This window comes from Haliotis rufescens, unplaced genomic scaffold (genome assembly GCF_023055435.1).
Source record: "Haliotis rufescens isolate VD_foot unplaced genomic scaffold, xgHalRufe1.0.p SCAF_89, whole genome shotgun sequence".
Classification (NCBI taxonomy): Eukaryota; Metazoa; Mollusca; class Gastropoda; order Lepetellida; family Haliotidae; genus Haliotis; species Haliotis rufescens.
In genome coordinates this window covers 951,518-965,102 of record NW_025964382.1, presented here as the reverse complement: position 1 = coordinate 965,102, position 13,585 = coordinate 951,518, and the positions used below count along the sequence as shown (strand labels likewise).

General features: G+C 41.7%; 1 protein-coding gene across 3 annotated transcripts in view; it reads left to right on the top strand.

Moving 5' to 3' along the window:
• LOC124150726 (monocarboxylate transporter 12-B-like) overlaps positions 1–13,585 on the top strand; it is a 35,022-nt gene that overhangs the window by 11,739 nt on the left and 9,698 nt on the right. The window contains exon 6 of one of the 3 annotated variants that reach the window (XM_046522748.2): positions 558–1,409. The exons of 1 other annotated variant lie outside the window; for it this stretch is intronic. In XM_046522748.2, the coding sequence (XP_046378704.2) occupies positions 558–688 (131 nt within the window). In that variant the 3' untranslated portion in view covers positions 689–1,409. Of the gene's footprint in view, positions 1–557; positions 1,410–13,293; positions 13,531–13,585 lie in introns of those variants that run through there. One more of the 3 variants, XM_048390255.1, reaches the window with a different exon arrangement.

Genomic DNA, 13,585 nt, shown 5'->3' with positions numbered 1-13,585 from the left:
CGAAGAATCGTTTTCAGTGTGAAGCAAACAAGTAGAAACCCAATCATTCTTTAATTTTAGAAGCATATAGTCTTAAGAAATATAAACAAATCCATAGTAGCTGTTTTTGTGTGTTTCTAGGGGTTGGGGGTACGTGTAAATACGCCTGATCTCTGACTACATGCACAAAGATAATTACAAACAATTTATCATAACTTAGAGTTGATCTGTTCTTTGACAGTTGGTATTCAATATCTTAACCTTATTATTTGTTATTCACACAATATAATTTGTTTGTTTGTTTATTGTTTAACGCTTCACTTAGCAATACTCCAGCTATATGACGGCAGTCTGTAAATAATCGGGTTGCTGACAACCTATTCTACCCCGGATCTGCAAGGGTCCACACAATATATACAATGCTTTTTCAAACAAATCACGTCCTTAAACTGCCAACTAAAAACTTATGATTAGTTGATAGCATGTCAAAACCTCCAAGAAAACAATAATAAGTTGATGTTGTACCAATCATTTTTCCTTTTGATTATATGCATACAAATTTGTATTGGGTTTTGTAGGAATTATTCTGCTGCTTGCGTCATTCTTTGGTGCAATGGTGGGAATCTTTGGGAAACACTCGCAAAGAAAAGAAGGCGTTGACACGCCACAGGAAGCACAAGAGGCTGTTGATGTGTCTCCAAAAGGATAGAGAGCGTGACTGCCACAGCTAAATTGAGTTGACATTCAAGGAGGATCCAGGCAATTAGTTGCTTGGTCATATACATCAATGTCACCGATACCATTACCTTACAAAGACATGATAGGTACACTTGTTTGACAGAGTGCACTGTTGAAAAGTCTACTAAATAATATTAATTATGATATGATTTCAAAACAAGTTTGTTTGTCTAATTTTCTATAGAAAACAACAGCGAATGGAACAGGAACGACATTTCACTTGTTTTGAATTTAGAGGTCTTCTATGTGTTATTGTTATTGAACACGTTCTTGTTGTCTGACAGTAGTTTAAACACCACATGTGGTTAACATTTCATCAATAACATGATGTGGGTGGAATAGGAACTAGGGATTCAGGGCGTTATCTTCAAAATATAATCATGAAATTTGCGTCAGTTGCGTTGAGCAAATCAGTTACACCTTAAGACATCCTGTATCTTTTTGGGTCGTTAGAATGGCCTGGTAATTAAAACGTTCGTTCCCCGGCCTGCAGACCCGGTTCGATTTTCAACACTCATTACATCTGTTTGGCATAATCCTATGTATGTTATGTAGTCATTGATCGTTGGTTTACAAGAGTTGGAGACACCTCCGTGGTCTAGTGGTAGAGCGGAAGGTCCGGGGTTCGATCCTCGGCCGCGTCATACCAAAAGACGTTAAAAGATGGTACTTGTTGTTACCCTGTCTGGCGCTCGGCATTAAGGGGCTAAAACAAGGACTGGTCGGCTCGGAGTCAGTAGTCTGTGTCTGAGTGGGGTATTCATGTTAAACTGCAGCATTGTATCTCAGTGAGCTAGCGCTATAAATCGGCATCAGTCGGACTAGTACAAGCAGCCACACAAACACACACACGTACATGCACGTCGCTATATAAGCGCAATAATCTTGGACGCGACGTTGAACCCCATTTCACCTCACCTACAAGAGTTGGACTTGTTTGTTTGCAGCGTCAGGTCCCGCTTGATCACGCATTTATATTTTCTTATAATCCTGCTTAATAAAGAGAGCCGTTAGCTGTCTAGAACTCATCATTAAGGGAATAGAGACTGACCTGACTGGAGCCTTAAAGCTGTGAAGGATTAATTGATTGTTGTTTATCGCCGCACTCAGCATTATTCCAGCTATATGATGGCGGTCTGTAAATGATCGAAAGGGACGTCAAGCAACACTTATGGTGTGGGGTTGCATCACTACGACTGGGGTTGCATAACCCCACTCAACATTGTACAAGGAAGGGCCACTGGCCATTAGGGTCAACATACTGACACCCTTTGTTTACACGGTGTGTATCGACGTTTTGTTTTTCAGGACGACAACACCCATACTCGACGTGCACGAATACTCAATGTTCACCTCGAACAGCACAAAATCTACAAAATGACGTATGTTTGTCCCAGCTATACCCAGTATGCGCCATCAAGTGAATGAATCTTTGCAGTATTGCGCACAACTGATCCCCCAAAAACGTCAACCTGTCCATCTTTTACCTATCGTCTTTCAAGATACCGTCATACTTTTCTGCCGTGTGTAATGTGTTCCTAATTCGTTCATTATTGTCATGCTGCTATTACAAGCAAATAATATCACTTACAATTTTGGAAGTATAACGTTATTCCCGAGTACCCCCCATTTTTTAATGGTATGCATGGTGTCTTTCCCTTCAAACAAACACAGGCAAACCTTTGAAATGAAACAACTTTGTGTGCCTAATTGGTATCCCAAGTTCCAGATATCAATACTCGTTTTTAATGCGTTCTACATAAACATATATTTCACACATGGAGTACTGACAAGCCGCCTGCTTGTAGAAATAAATTCTAAGAATTGCTGACTGTTTTTGCATTGGTAAATTCGAGAATGGTTATTCGGTAGTATTGACGTATTTCTTCAACCATGGTTCTTTAGAACATGGATATTGATTGATAACATTTCGTGTTACATAACATATGTAATGTGTGGTTATTTGGTATTAGTTCAAATAATATTTTTTGAAGAAGGTCATGAATATCTGAAATCGTGTAACTGCATGCCGAAACTGAGCAGAATTAAAATACTGTAAAAAAAGTAGGTGATTGACTTAAGCCCAACGTGGAATGATCTGAGTCTTGAGTAAGTGTTTTGGGTCCAGTAGAAAGGGGTGACATGAGCCTTGGCAGAAAGTACTCTTAAGTGACTGGAGCATGGGCTTAACTCACTCAAGGGTGATTTTAAAAGGGATTAATTTGAGCCTGATACACCGAGGTGAATCACTTTGTCGATCTCGCGTGACATTGTGCAAAATACCGAACGATAATAATCACAACATCTAGCACAATGAGTATAGAGGCAACATACGTAAACAAATATGACCTTCTTTATCGCGTTACCCAGTTCATGGCAATGTCGAGTTGATTTAAGCATGTTGTAACAGAGACATTGGGCGGTTATTTAGCCTGGAAAAGACATGCAGATTATAGGGTAACAACGCCAAAACAATTTTGCATTGGCAAAGCCAAACACCCCTGTTCAATTCCCGACATGTGCTGTGTGTTAAGCAGTATGATGGCGTCCTTCACTACGATATGACTGTGAATAATGCCAAACTGATGTTAGGCCACACTCCCCTCTGACAGCTCGTCATTGCATGTAACGCTTGATCTTTCCTCCCTCATTAAGCTGACACATTGTGAAATAACTTAATTAACCTTTTCAAGTAACGTTTAACCAATCTCTCTCACTCACATTGTGCCTTTGATAATCGTGAAGAGACAGATATCAGTTCCAAATAAGCCTGCCCTTGTTCAATGACTGAGTGAAAGAGTTCAATGAGTTGGGTTATTATCCCCCTCCACGAAGTGGAAGGGGGATATAGGAATGGGTGCCGTCCGTCCGTCACATTTCGTTTCCGGCGCAGATCTTGAAAACCGTACCATATTTCTTCACCAAACTTGGCACATAGATAGATCTAGTGGTGAACTGGTGCCTTTTAATAGTTTGGGATTTTTAAAAAAGTTATTTTTTGAGTTTCCATGGCAACGACTTTGATTTGGACTGAAAATGGTGGTAGTCCACGTTTCCGGAGCAGATCTTGAAAAACGTATATTTCTTTACAAAAAGGCCCAGTGAACATAGTTCACAAGAGCTAATGCATTGCACACACCCGACATGTCATATTGGAGGGGGATGTGAGTATTTCATGCTTGTTTAGCCTGGAAAAGACATAGGGTTATAGGGTTACAACGCCCCAACCATTTTTGCATTGGCAAAGCCAAACACCCCTGTTCAATTCCCAACATGGGCTGTGTGTTAAGCAGTATGATGGCGTCCTTCACTACGATATGACTGTGAATAATGCCAAAGTTGTGTGAGGCCACACTCCCCTCTGACTGCTAGTCATTGCATGTGACGCTTGATCTTTCCTCCCTCATTAAGCTGACACATTGTGAAATTACTGAATTAACCTTTTCAAGCAACGTTTAACCAATCTCTCTCACTCACACACGCATTGTGCCTTTGATAATCGTGAAGAGACAGATATCAGTTCCAAATAAGCCTGCCCTTGTTCAATGACTGAGTGAAAGAGTTCAATGAGTTGATTATGAAAATTGCCATTTTATGTGGGATGGACCGCTCATGTGATAGAGCGCCTGCCGGGGGAGCGTAAGGTCTGGGGTTCGTAATGCAAAAAGGCGTTAAAAGATGGTACTTTTTGTTACCCTGCCTGACACCCGGCATAAAGGTGACAAGGAATGTTCAGGTCGGAGTCGAGGGTAGCTGATCACACGGTTCCCTTTCCCACATCTTAGCAGTGCTTTTGTTTATAGTGTTGACCTCTTTAGGAAGCAGCTGTGCAAACTTGATTAGATAATAGGTTCGCATGTTGGGGTCATTGCATGAACAGTGACTCAATGAATATATGATGCTTTCAATGTGTAAAACTGAACCAAATCATAATTAATAAGTATATTTACTGCAGTGCTTCAAACACCCTATTTTGCAATTGATCACCTTTTATCACACTTACAACCACTATATGAATTTCAAAGCACATACAGATGCTAAATATATGTGTTTGGTTTTGTAACATTATTTGACTTTGAAAGCCTGTAACCTGAGAACATCGGTATCACTTAAACACATAATGATCCTACATCTTCCCTTGTTCAGCGGATGTTCAATTCTTTCAGCTCTGTCTCGTCTCTTTCTCTCTGAATAAACCAATTCGGTCAAATTTCCCACTTGGTTTCACCTTGATGGTAGAATTGTCGTACTTCCTCTAGTTTAGCATCAGTGTATCCCGCACAAACACCTCTCTCGGCCATTCCAGAATATAAAAATACAATCCAGTTCCTAATCATTGACGATTACTGACTCTCATATGTCTTCGAGGTTGTGTACTCCCTTAGCTCCACGATTCTTCTTTGGATCACTCTTGTGACAAGACGTGACGTTGGCGTGACAACTTCGTTCCTTCAACAATCCATTTCTTGTGTGCCCCGCCGTGATTTTGCTGGAATAGTGATAGAAACGGCATACAACCATATTCACTCACTCATTCCTCAATAATACCTCTCGTTGTCACCATAATTACATAGTAGTTATACCCCTTTATATTCAACCTTAGTGTCTCAAGCATAAACGCCACTCTCCTATCCGGATCATTCTCTTCCTTGTAATATGTCTTAGATCCTGAATCTTGAAGGACAGCACCACCTTCTGGTCCTTCTTCTTTCAGGTGTACACGGGGGCTTTGCCTGGTGACAGTCTTGTTGTGATCTAAACTGAGAACATTGTTGACATTTCCTTCGCCCTGTTTATGTATCCAGGTTTGTATGCACCATATTGGTGTAGCAGGGCAGTGAATGAGCGATAAGCAAACACACGCTACGGGTGAGAGACGTTTATTCGGCCAATGGATTTGTCATTTATATCTAACTAGGATATACACCCTGAAACATATTAAAAGGAATGGTAAGTAATATTAACAATATACATAATGCAATCATCGACATCACAGTATTACAAACCATTTTACATTACAAACACATCTTCTTCATATATTAGTTGTTACACTGTACAATGATCTGCTAACTGATGTAAGAACCAAATAGAATAATTATTTATATATTAACTAGGTGTAAAGAGATTATAAATCTCTTTCCAAATACATACATATACATGTCTTTACGGGTGTGATACAGTTATGTGTTACACAAATATAGAAACTGACTATACAAGTTATTATGTGCCTACCCTGTGGGTGAGACTGGGGTGTCTTCCCGACTACCGCCGCAACTTATAATTCCGGATATCTGAATAAAACATATACTTTTATAACAATGACTAATACAACTATTTACATACACGTTAAAATATTTCTCCGGATCCCGTATAGTACAGACTGTCTATTATACATAACTGATCACAAAAAGATTTAAAACATAGCCTATTCCATAAAACAACACATACATTCTTCCTCATACATACAAGAATAAAGAAACAGAAAAGTGATATATTAATAATAACCAAAGCTTACATTTATAAGTCTTGTTTACCACATTTATTTAAATAGATTGTAACTGAGAATATGATAATATTAAACACGTTTACGTAAGTTTAATATTATAGGTTTAATATACTGCAACATTTAACTGCAATAACATACAAGTATACACATATATATTAAACTAACCTGATTTTAGGTGATTTCACCTGTCAACTTGTCTGTGCAGGAAATGTGTGCAGACTGAGAACATGCAGTGAGACAAAGGGTCAACTTTGAGGGTTAGCTTGGCCAATCAGTTGAGCACGTCATGGCTTGGGTTTGTTAAGGCTTACAACATGAAGGACATATTAACTACATTTAATCTATCTTAACTAATGATTTATGTTTAAAGTTGAACACTTAAAAGCAGATACTGAAGGTGAATAAAATAAATATGTACAATGTTGTATCTGTCACACACTTCCCCCCTCGGTGAAATGACGTCCTCGTCATTTATTCTTTCCTGTGACCAGATCCAGTAGAGCATCAGAGAGACGTTTTGGCTGGCCCTCAAGCAATCCTTCCTCTATGAGAGAACTGAGATAGTTTGCTCGAGATAACCAGTCTGGTTGAGTAACTGCTGAAAGAGCAAACTCACCACCGCTCATCCATTTTGGGGGTCTCCGCTCTCGAACAGACCTCCTTGGTTGAGGATTCGGTGGTACCGTTGGAATCGGTGCAGCAGCAGCAAGTTCTCTGTCTGGTGGGACATCCACAGGTGGAACTGGAGGTTCTTCTGAAGGCTGTTCCTGTTGTTCAACATCTGCAGTCTCATCCCTTCCATCAACTTCAGTGTTCTACTCCTCACTCTCAACATCTTCGTTCGGCTTGTCTTCAGGTGGCCTGTCAGCTGGATAAAGAGCTGACCCTGCAGAGTCCGAATGATGAGTGGTGACTAACACCATATCTTCTCCATCTTCCAGTTCATCTTCATCATGTGAGATGCCTGTGGTGTCTTCTCTGGGTGTCTGGTTTACACACGTCCTTGGTCGAACTTTAGGTTGTGGTTGTGGAGACTTGATTCGTCTTGGTTTAGGTGCTGTTTGGGGAAGAGAGCCGATAGGAAGCAGTAAATTCCTGTGCAAGGTTCTTGTCCGTCCGTGTCCATTCTCCTTACCAACGACAAATACTGGTATGGATGGATTTGGTTGGTCCAAGATGACATAAATATCTTCTTCCCATCTGTCGGCTAACTTGTGCCGGCCGTCAAAGGCAACCACCTTTACAAGTACTCTGTCTCCCTTCTCATTGACAGCTGCTCTTGCCTTCTGGTTGTAGAAACTCTTGTTCCTGGACTGGGCTTTCTTAGCTGCAGACGATGCTATGTCATAAGCTTGGCTGAGACGATCTTTCAAGTCTTTGATGTAACAGGTCATTGATGTTGACTTGGCTGAATCCATGTCAAGTCCAAAAGCTATATCCACTGGGAGACGTGGATGACGTCCATACATCAAGAAGAATGGTGCAAAGCCTGTTGATTCATGGCGAGTACTGTTATATGCGTGTACTAATGGTCCAACAAAGGCTTTCCAGTTCTTCTTGCTATCTGGATCAAGAGTACCAAGCATGTTGCAGAGAGTCCTGTTAAAACGTTCACACATTCCATTCCCCATTGGATGATATGGTGTGGTCCGGGATTTGTTGATTTTCAGAAGCTGACATAACTCTCGCATGAGATTCCCAGTGAAGTTTGCTCCTTGATCCGAGTGAATACGCTTAGGTATCCCATAATGTAGAATGAAATTGTTGAAGAAGACTTCAGCAGTTGTCTTGGCCGTCATGTTCTTGGTAGCGTAGGCCTGGGCATAGCGGGTGAAGTGGTCAGTCACAACTAGAACATGTTGTTGTCCTCCCTTTGATGGCTCCAGGGTGAGAAAGTCCATGCAGACCAGTTCTAGAGGCTGTGAGGTTTCTATACTGACCAGTGGAGCTCTTCCTGTTGGTGTTTTACGACGCAGACATGGCACACATCGTTGAACATGAGTCTCTACATCCTTGGTCATCCCAGGCCAATAAAATCTGCTGATTGATTGAGTTCGTCTCCAATCCCTGGCATTAAACTCGCATTTGTCTTCAGTTATCTCTTCTTGCTCATCTATGTCAGGGGTGGATAGAATCAAACTTTCAACAAGACTTGACACTTGTAAAACTTCACAGATTGCTCTTATTGAGTCCTTGTTGACCTCTTCCATTTGTACTTGATGTTCTCTTTGAGGCAATCTGGACAGGGCATCAGCATCTATGTTGGATTTTCCTGATCTGTACTGGATGGTAAAGTTGTAGTTGGCTAGAGAAGCTAACCAACGGTGTCCAGTAGCATCCAATCGAGCTGTGGTCAGAACGTACGTCAAGGGATTGTTGTCAGTCATCACCACAAAGTCATGACCATACAAATAGTCATGAAACTTTTCTGAAATTGACCACTTTAAACACAGAAACTCCAGTTTATGTGCAGAGTAGTTTCTTTCAGAAGGTTTCAATCCCCTACTTGCATATGCTATGACTCGTGGGTGGCCATCTTGATGCTGATACAGTACTGCTCCCAAACCCTGAGTGCTGGCATCTGTATGGAGCTCGAAGGGCTTTGTGTAGTCAGCATACCCTAAAACGGGAGGGGATGAAAGGCATGTCTTGATCTCCTCAAAGGCTCTTTCTTGGTCCTGACCCCACTTCCATATCATAGTCTTTGTGGCTTGTTTCCTGGATTTCTTGGCACACTTTGGCATCAGTTCAGACAAAGGTCTTGCAATGCTAGAAAAGTCTTTCACGAATTTCCGGTAATAACCAGCAAATCCGAGAAACTTCCTAACTTCTTCAGGAGTTGATGGTGTAGGCCAGTTCTTTATCTTGTCAACCTTTTCTGGGTCTGCCTCGATGCCATTAGCAGAAACTATATAGCCAACATATCTCACCCGGCGCTTGAAGAATTTACACTTCTTTGGCGCGAGCTTCAGTCCACATTCCTGGAGTCTTCTGAAAACCATCTCTAGACGTTGAACATGTTCCTCATAAGTCTTGGAAAAGATTATAAGGTCATCGAGGTAGATGAGGCAGATCTTCAGATGGAGTCCCTCGAGACACTGCTCCATAAGTCGCTGGTAAGTCGCTGGGGCATTGGAAAGACCAAATGGCATCCTGTTATATTCAAAGAAACCCAATGGTCCAACAGTAAAGGCAGTTCTTTCCTTATGGCTCTCCTCTATCTCAACCTGATGGTACCCGCTCTTGATATCCAAAACAGAGAAATAGGTCATGCCTCCTAAACAGTCTAACAGCTCCTCGATACGTGGTAAAGCATAAGAATCTTTGATGGTGCGGTTGTTAAGCTGTCTAAAAAATATACACATCCTTAAAGCTCCATTCTTCTTCCTAGCTAAGACAACATTGGATGCCCAAGGGCTGTGTGAACTTCGGATGACTCCTGCAGACAAAAGTTGTTGTAAGTGACTTCGGACCTCATCAAACATGGCTGGTGGTATTCGACGATGTCTTTACTTAAAAGGATGGTCATCTGTCAAATCAATCCGGTGTTGAACAGCTGATGAGTGCCCAAGATCCTCTTCATTCTTGGAAAAGATGTCCTTGAACTTCAAGATAACATCAAGGCCTTGTTCTATCTCCTGAGAAGTCAAACTCTCTTTCTCTATTTCCACTTGTTCCAATAGAGTCTTCTCATCTATAGGTCGACCACATGGTGCATCCTGCAGAGTCACTGGTTGAAGTTCACAGAGTAAGGATCTGGGAGGTATAACTATGGTACGGGTGGTGATGTTGAAAACATGCACTTCGATGTCACCTGGGCTGTCCTTGTCATAAGTGATGACTGTTGGAGCTATGTCGACATCAGAAGGAATGGATGCCTGTGGGGTTGGTTGTAGAAGAGCACAAAGTCTAGATGTCCTCAATCCCTTGGTTACTTGACCCTTCACTACAACTCTACCATTTGCTGGGATCATGACATTCCTGTCTTCAGCGCTTCTCACAAGTCCAAGTCGCCACTTGTTTCGTTCCAGTTCCTTCTCTCCAAGCACAATGGTCCTGTAGGTTAAACATGGGGCCTTCTGTAGAAACCTAGTTCCATGCTGGTTCCGGCAATTGTCCAATAAGCAGTTCAAGATGTTAGTTCCTAGAAGTACCGGTACACGGGCACTGTATCTGGTACTTGGTACTATAAGGAATAAACATGGAACAGCATCCACATCAACACCTCCTCCAGTGATGGATACATCCACTTTAATAAACCCCTTATATGGTAAAGTCTCGCCACCTGCACACTCAATGTCCAAAATATTACCGAGTGGCTCCAGTTCAAGGTGCTGTAACTGTTCCTCATAAAAGGACTCAGATATGATGGACACTGTGGCTCCTGTGTCAAGTAAAGCTCGAACTGGCTTACCATCAAGCATGATGTTATCTTCATTTGCTTGACCAACTAATCCTTCAGGTACTCTGTTGGGGTTCTGAAGTAAGTCTAGTGGTGACCCCTGCCCATAGACCCTTGCCAGTTTAAAGGGCGACGAAGATGGTCCAGACGAACTCGACATCCAATGGCAATGTGTCCTGGGTAACCACATCTGAAGCATGTAACTTCCTGAGACCTAGTAGAATAAGGATAATCCTTCTCAGGTGGTGGTGTATACGGGTTCCTCTGTGCACCTATCTGAACACCAGATGTATGAAGTGTAGGTCCCTGTCCTCTATGGTTTACTCTTGTACCTCTGTAGTAAGGGTTTGCGGTAGCTCCAATACCTTGTGGTGAGTATACTCTATCATCTGGTCCTTGATCCAAGCCGTGGGGTGAGAAGGGTCCATATGGGGTAGCTCCTTGGGGTGGTGCAATCACTTCCTGAGAGGTAAATGGCAGATTGCCTCGGCGTCTGCCCCTCTGTTGACTGGGGGTTATAGCCTGGTGCTGATAGGCATAGGCTGTCCCCTGTTGCTTGGTCGTCAGATCTGTAACCTGACTTTGCAAATGTTGGATAGCAGAAGTCAGACTATCAATATCTTTCCTCGTCACTGTATCTGAATCGGAGGCCATCTTGGCAGTAGCAGTCATATTCCTAGGTGATGGTGTTGGATCTCTTCCTTGCTTCATGTCATACTCGATCTCCCTCAGGGATATCCTGAGTCCATCAAAAGAGGAGACAGAATCAAACTTATGGCCGGACACATTGTTCAATGATGGCCTAAGACCACTCCACAACATATTCCTCAACATGTCATCCTGTTCTTGAAAAGGAATAGCGTGGTGATCCGTGACTTTGGAAAGCAAGTGTTCCAAATGGCATCCCCATGTAGCAACATCTTCAACTTCACCCTGGGAAGCGCTATAAAACTGAGCCAAGAGAGCTTCTCTGCGCTGAACAGTTCCATAAATACTGTAGAGTTTGTTCAGTAAATCCTGTATTGAAGCCTTGGATCCTAACCTCATTGCTACTCTGGCTGCCTCTCCCTTCAAGGAATGCCTGATGGCCTGATCAATGACATCTGGTGTATAGATTGTTGACTTCAAGAGACAATCCACTTCGTAAGTCCAAAGGTCAAATGAGACATCCTTGCCCTGAAAATCTCCACTAAACAATGGCAGCTTAGGGAACTGATGGTATGCTACAGCTACAGGCTTAACATCCTGTGTCTGTGGTTGAGTAGGATGTCCAGTTGTCTCTTCATATTCCCCAGTAAGAGGGCCTTGGCGAGAATTCATGTCCTTGATCCAGGCTTTAAAATCCTCCGGCGTGTCAGCGCTCGGTTGCATACCCAACTTCTTAAAAAGTGTGGCCATGCCTTCCAGCTCCTCATCCTTGAACTCCATGGTCAAGGAATGCAGCAGAAGTAGGCAAAGAAAACAAACACAACTGCTCAAAAAGCAGACCATGTGCCAACGAGGTAAAGAGGGAATATCGAAGGGTACCAGGAAGTCAAATGAGTGAAACACTAATCGTGTGGTGAGTGTGTAGGAAGTACCAAGTGATATAGAGGGTCACACTGGCATGTAACTATATGGGTATGACTAAGGACACATGCACCGAAGCATGAAATAAGCAACATGACGCATGTTGCAATCGTGCAGAAATACAGCTATGAGAACGCAAAATAGAAAATATCTACTATACACGTGTGTAGTGGAGTGGATAATGCGAGTTCAAGTAAATGACAGAGTACCTGTACCAACTACTAGGGCAAACAAAGACAAACAAGTGGAATGTCTAGTTCAGACAACTAATACACAAACTAAGCTGAAAGGCAATCCCTCCCAAAATAGCACGTGTGACGGCAAAGTGTAATAATATACTCACACACAAAAAAGAGTGAGTGAGTTTAGTGTAAGGCAGGTTTAAGGCCAGTTTAAACAGTATTCCCGTTATATCATGGCGTTCAAAAGAAAGAAACGCATCACAAGTGCACACACGACAGGGTGTACATATACTTGAATATAATGCTAGGCATACGACAAATCCCAAGTTGAAAATACAATACTTACAAAGTGTATTTACAAACCAAGGAAGTGACTAAATACTAAATCTACAGACAACACAGAGGGAGTGGAAGGGGATGTTAGTATCAAAATGTGAAATGTTCAAAGAAAGTGCAAAAGTCTGTCGTCATACAGTCAGTAAATTAAGACATGTTTAGCTTACATGTTGTTTATACCATTAAATTTTATTTGCTAACCTTTTATTTGATTAAACAAGGAGAGAAAGTAGAAATGAAATCAAGCCATTTTCATATACACATACACACTGAGTGTGTACACTGAGTGTACATTTCCTGCACAGACAAGTTGACAGGTGAAATCACCTAAAATCAGGTTAGTTTAATATATATGTGTATACTTGTATGTTATTGCAGTTAAATGTTGCAGTATATTAAACCTATAATATTAAACTTACCTAAACGTGTTTAATATTATCATATTCTCAGTTACAATCTATTTAAATAAATGTGGTAAACAAGACTAATATTTATAAGTGTAAACATTGGAGCGTACAACGAACTCTGTATGCTAACAGAGCTCATTCATCAGTTTGTGGTAACGTCTGTTGCAATCTAGGTCAAAAACGCTATTACACAAGCCGTGCATTGTGCGCACGCCAGGCAGGTGTTTGCAGTGTGTGTTAAACGTAACAAAAGTAGGCCTCGGCAGAGTGCAACTATTTTCCAATTGTTATGAATACCCACTCGGTGGGTTAAGCGGGTGCGTCAAGTGAACGACTGCATCGTATTACGTTTAAAATGTAAAGGTGCATCAACAGAGACATAGCTGCGGAATAATTGGGTCACTGCTAAAGGTTAGTCTCTATGCTTTGCTTCACACTTCACTTGATAAACACTAGGTTTGTTGAA